Here is a 5,227-nt window from a genome sequence, read left to right as displayed (position 1 = left end):
ATTTATATTATTTTCGTAGGACCTCGTCGAGTTCATTAACCGATGGAAACCGTACAAATTTTTGTGGAAGAACGAACGAAGCATGAGAGAATTATTGCAAATCTCGTTGCCGGAATTCGAAGCGACTCTTCGGAAGCACAGCGAACTGGAAGACCTTCTAGCTACCGAACCGGACATGATCATTTTCGGGACATCCATTGCAATTTCTACTGAAAAATTGAAGTATGGCCTGTACACAGAACTCAAAGGTAATGTTATAAATTAGCCAAAATTTTATGAAATATATGTCTACACTGTCAATGCTTTTCATTCGTACTTAAACTTTCACACTATTTAAACTTTTATACAGCAAAATGAATAAAAAAAAATACCCCATATCGCTTAATGGAATCATCAAATATTTTTACCTTCTTTCGCAGCAATCGACCCCGGGAAAACTTTGCTGAAAACGTTCAGTGATCGTTTGATTTTTGCAGCGTGCACTCACAAGATCGGCCAAGCGATGAAGAAGAAATACAGACGAGAGATGGAGTATGTTTATGCTCTGATGAATGAAATGGAGCGTAAACTGGACAGACAGATCCGTGATCTCGACGACGTGCGTCTCATCATGGACACCCTGAAGAAGATTCGCGAACAGGAAGTGGATATGGAGCTGAAGATCGATCCGATCGAGGAAGCTTTCAACATAGTGACGAGATACGAGGTACCGGTCGACCAAGAGTGTCTGGAACAAGTCGACAGCTTGAGGTACACGTGGCAGAGATTGCTCACGCGAGCGCAAGAGAGTCACGTGTTGCTGCTGAAGCTGCAACCGCAGTTCGAAGAGGACCTGAGAAACAATCTGACAAAGTTCCGACTGGACAACGAAATGTACTGCGAGGAGTACAGATCCTCGGGACCGATGCAGTCAGGTTTGAGCCCGCGGGAAGCGTCCGACAGGCAGATACTATTCCAGAATCGATTCGACGGGATGTGGAGGAAGTTGCAAACTTATCAAAGTGGCGAGGAACTGTTCGGTCTGCCCATCACGGATTACCCAGAGTTATCGCAGATTAGGAAGGAGTTGAACTTGCTGCAGAAATTGTACAAACTGTACAATGACGTGATCGATAGGGTCAACAGCTACTACGATATCCCCTGGGGCGAGGTAACGTGCCGTCGGTTACGTAATTCTAGGTGTAGAATAAACAAACTCGCAAAACACTGTGATCACTGCATTAGATACCTATAAGTGCCTTTTGATATAAAATCTTGAACAACTGTCAATAGGATAGAAATGTTATGACACTTTTAAAATGACATTGCGATAGATAAATCTTTTTCAAAAGTTCATTTGTATTTTTTTTAAATAGAATGCTATATTTTTGATTTGTTATCACATGAGAATTGTTGTCTTAATAATCTATTTCTAGTATTTCTCTCATAAATAATCCCAATTAATTCGCATCGTTAAAGTTGTTTGGTGGAGGAATCCTGCTTAATAATACAGCGGATTATAGAATACAGAATACCGGTTACCGATTACCGATTACATATTACATATTACATATTACATATTACATATTACATATTACATATTACAGATTACAGATTACCAGAAATTGCAAGTTTTGTGCCCTTTTTATAATTTCTCCGAAAGAACGCTTGCACGAGGATTAGCTATCGGTGAGGTGGAGGGGGAAGTCAGAGAGCCCGGGCCTCGTTGTGACGTAGACCGGGAAACCCAAGCTAGTGACGTAGGTCCCCGAAACCCAAGCGAGCGGCCGGCGCGGCCCATCTGGCGACCCTACCATAAACCGGGAAAACTAATTTCGGCGAAACTATTTCGGCGATTTAGTTAAATTCGATTTCTTAATGAGCTTCGCGATATAAAAAGGGCACTAAAGTAATAGACTTCAAATGGGAAATTTGAAGAAGGCTATAAAAGCATAATTCCGTCGTAGGACGGAACAAAAGTATAATTATACTTATTAGGTGAACATCGAGGACATAAACAACGAGCTGATGGAGTTCCAAAACCGTTGTCGCAAGCTCCCGAAGGGTCTGAAAGAGTGGCCGGCGTTTTTCGCCCTGAAGAAGACCATCGACGACTTCAACGACATGTGTCCTCTTCTCGAGTTAATGGCTAACAAAGCCATGAAGCCCCGCCATTGGCACCGAATCGTAGAGGTGACAGGCTACTCGTTCGATCTCGAAAGCGAGGGATTCTGTCTGAAGAACATCCTCGAGGCGCCGTTGTTGAAGTACAAGGAGGACATCGAGGACATCTGCATCTCGGCGATGAAGGAAAAGGACATCGAGGCGAAACTGCGCACGGTCGTGAACGAATGGTCGTCCCACGAGCTGACGTTCATGACGTTCAACAACAGGGGCGAGCTGTTGCTGAGAGGCGACACCACAGCCGAGACGATCGGTCAGCTCGAGGACAGCTTGATGGTCCTCGGCTCGTTGATGTCGAACCGGTACAACGCGCCGTTCCGCAAACAGATACAACAGTGGCTGACGGATCTCTCGAACACGAACGAGATCTTGGAGAGGTGGCTGCTGGTGCAGAATATGTGGGTCTACCTGGAGGCGGTGTTCGTCGGCGGCGATATCGCGAAGCAACTGCCGAAAGAAGCGAAAAGATTTAGCAAGATCGATAAAAGCTGGCAGAAGATCATGCAGAGGGCTCACGAGACCCCGGGCGTGGTACCTTGCTGCGTGGGGGATGATCTGCTGAAACAACTTTTACCGCATTTACAAGAGCAATTGGAGTTGTGCCAAAAGTCTCTAAGCGGGCAAGTATACGCATCAGCTTCTAGGTACTCGGTTTTTATCACTAAGATAGTTCGTGGTGATTTTTAAAAGGACACTAGTACATTATGTGAACAAGCTATCCGGAATTTCCCAATACAAAGTCCCGCGATGCGTGTATTAAAGCAGTCGTTTATATGGATAACTTGTAAACTAATAGTTAAATGTTATATTATATTTATTTATCCGAAGTCTATTAATAGGCTTTGAGTGTCTGAATTGTGCCTATCTTTTAAATAATGATTTCCAATGAACTTGTTATACTATAGTAATTGAAGTAATTTGATGAGTTACGGATGTGATTATCGTCGGTTTTTAATCACCGTTTCAAGAAAATTCTGAACTGTTTGTAAACTCTGCGATAAATAGCATTAAAATTCTACAGCCCATTTTCACGTGTTTCGTATTATTAACTATAGGTATTTGGAGAAGAAACGTATGATGTTTCCAAGATTTTTCTTCGTTTCGGATCCGGCCTTGTTGGAAATCCTTGGTCAAGCATCCGATTCGCACACGATACAAAATCATCTGCTCTCTATATTCGACAACACGCGTTACGTCAAGTTTCACGACATCGAGTACAACAAGATGACCGCCATTATATCGTCCGAAGGTGAAACTATCTTGGTATGTGCCTTACCAAAAATTAGCTACCGATAAAAAGACAATACTATCACTGTTGAATTCTATTTTAAAGCCATGACGAACCTAAACTTTTTGAACATCCTTTATATTGAATTAAAATTTGTATTGTTTAATTATTAAAAATTATTTATTGTTTCCGAACTGCGCAGCTCGAGAAGGCGGTGAGAGCGGAGGGTTCGGTGGAAACATGGCTGACGCAGCTTCTGCAGACATCGCAACAATCTTTGCACTCAATAATCCGGCAGTGTTACTCCATGATCAACGACGCGAACTTCAACTTTCTTGGCTTTCTGGACAAAATGCCCGCTCAAATCGGTCTCCTAGGCATACAAATGATCTGGACCAGGGACAGCGAGTTGGCCTTGGCGCAAGCCCGCGCGGACAAGAAGATCATGACGGAAACGAACAACCGATTCCTCGATTTATTGAACACCTTGATCGACCAGACCACCAGGGACTTGTCGAAAATCGAGCGAACTAAATTCGAAACTTTGATTACCATCCACGTGCATCAGCGTGATATATTCGACATACTGGTAAGTTTATATACTTATTTTATTATTTTATATAGATTTATTCAGAGTAATTTGAGTAACTAAACGAAAACTAAAAAGTTAGAATTTATGATAGCGAATGACATTGGAACTCTCTATAGTTATTTATATGCGATCGACGCGGGGGTTGGCGTGTCAGAAATATTAAGTAGTTAAAAATGCACTTTGCAGTGTCGTTTAAACGTACGGTCGATGAACGATTTCGAATGGCTGAAGCAATGCAGATTTTACTTCAAGGAAGATCTTGATAAAACCTCGATATGCATAACGGATGTAAATTTCACGTACCAAAACGAATATCTGGGTTGCACGGAACGGCTCGTTATCACTCCTTTAACCGACAGGTAAACGGGAACGCTTTGCAACGTTGACAACCAATTCGACTGGATACATTTCTGATCAATTTCCGCGTCACTTGTTTGTTCTTCATTTGCATCTCAAGGTGTTACATAACGTTGGCGCAAGCTTTGTCGATGTCAATGGGCGGTTCACCCTGCGGTCCGGCCGGTACCGGGAAAACGGAAACCGTCAAGGACATGGGGAAAACATTGGCGAAATACGTGGTCGTTTTCAACTGTTCCGATCAAATGGATTACAGGGGATTAGGACGAATTTACAAGGGCTTGGCACAAAGTGGCTCCTGGGGTTGTTTCGATGAATTCAATAGGATCGAGCTACCGGTCCTGTCCGTTGCCGCTCAACAGGTCGCCGTTGTTCTCGCCGCCAAGAAAGAGAAGAAAAAACAGTTCGTCTTCACCGACGGCGATCTGATAGACATGTGTCCCGAGCTTGGGATTTTCATAACTATGGTAATGGACGCGATCGAACGTTGCTAATCTTGGACCATGCGAAACCGCGGAATTTATTTTTTTCTCAGTTGCGTGCACTTGAATTTTGATAGAGTAACAGATAAAAAACTATATAGTCGAATATACATATAAACAAATATATGCATTGAAGGTGACAATCAATTCGTTTAACTGCTTCGGTTCAATATTATTATCTATATAAATAAATTTCTACGCTAAGAAAAATCTGTTACGATAAAAGACAATTGACGTCTGCTCTAGAATCCTGGCTATGCGGGAAGAAAAGAATTGCCGGAGAATCTAAAAATACAATTTCGAACGGTCGCCATGATGGTGCCCGACAGACAAATCATCATCCGTGTGAAACTCGCGAGCTGCGGTTTTCTGGAGAACATCACCCTGGCTCGGAAATTTTACACC

General features: G+C 42.7%; 1 protein-coding gene and 1 pseudogene across 2 annotated transcripts; both read left to right on the top strand.

The window, feature by feature from the left end:
• Positions 1-24: 24 nt before the first annotated feature.
• On the top strand, positions 25-2,850 carry LOC144478204 (dynein axonemal heavy chain 5 pseudogene; annotated as a pseudogene). The gene is made up of 3 exons (XR_013495326.1): positions 25-248; positions 477-1,150; positions 1,978-2,850. The product of XR_013495326.1 is annotated as a dynein axonemal heavy chain 5 pseudogene (transcript).
• A 1,095-nt stretch (positions 2,851-3,945) lies between these two features.
• On the top strand, positions 3,946-5,209 carry LOC144478205 (dynein axonemal heavy chain 5-like; the record flags this gene model as incomplete). The annotated part of the gene is made up of 4 exons (XM_078195951.1): positions 3,946-3,980; positions 4,170-4,342; positions 4,441-4,807; positions 5,069-5,209. Coding segments are annotated over exons 2-4 (660 nt in total), but the record flags the coding sequence as incomplete, so codon positions are not given.
• Positions 5,210-5,227: the final 18 nt, after the last annotated feature.

Source organism: Augochlora pura, unplaced genomic scaffold, assembly GCF_028453695.1.
Source record: "Augochlora pura isolate Apur16 unplaced genomic scaffold, APUR_v2.2.1 APUR_unplaced_933, whole genome shotgun sequence".
Lineage (NCBI taxonomy): Eukaryota > Metazoa > Arthropoda > Insecta > Hymenoptera > Halictidae > Augochlora > Augochlora pura.
The sequence above is the reverse complement of the archived record's forward strand: the minus strand, read 5'-3'. Positions and strand labels throughout refer to the sequence as shown.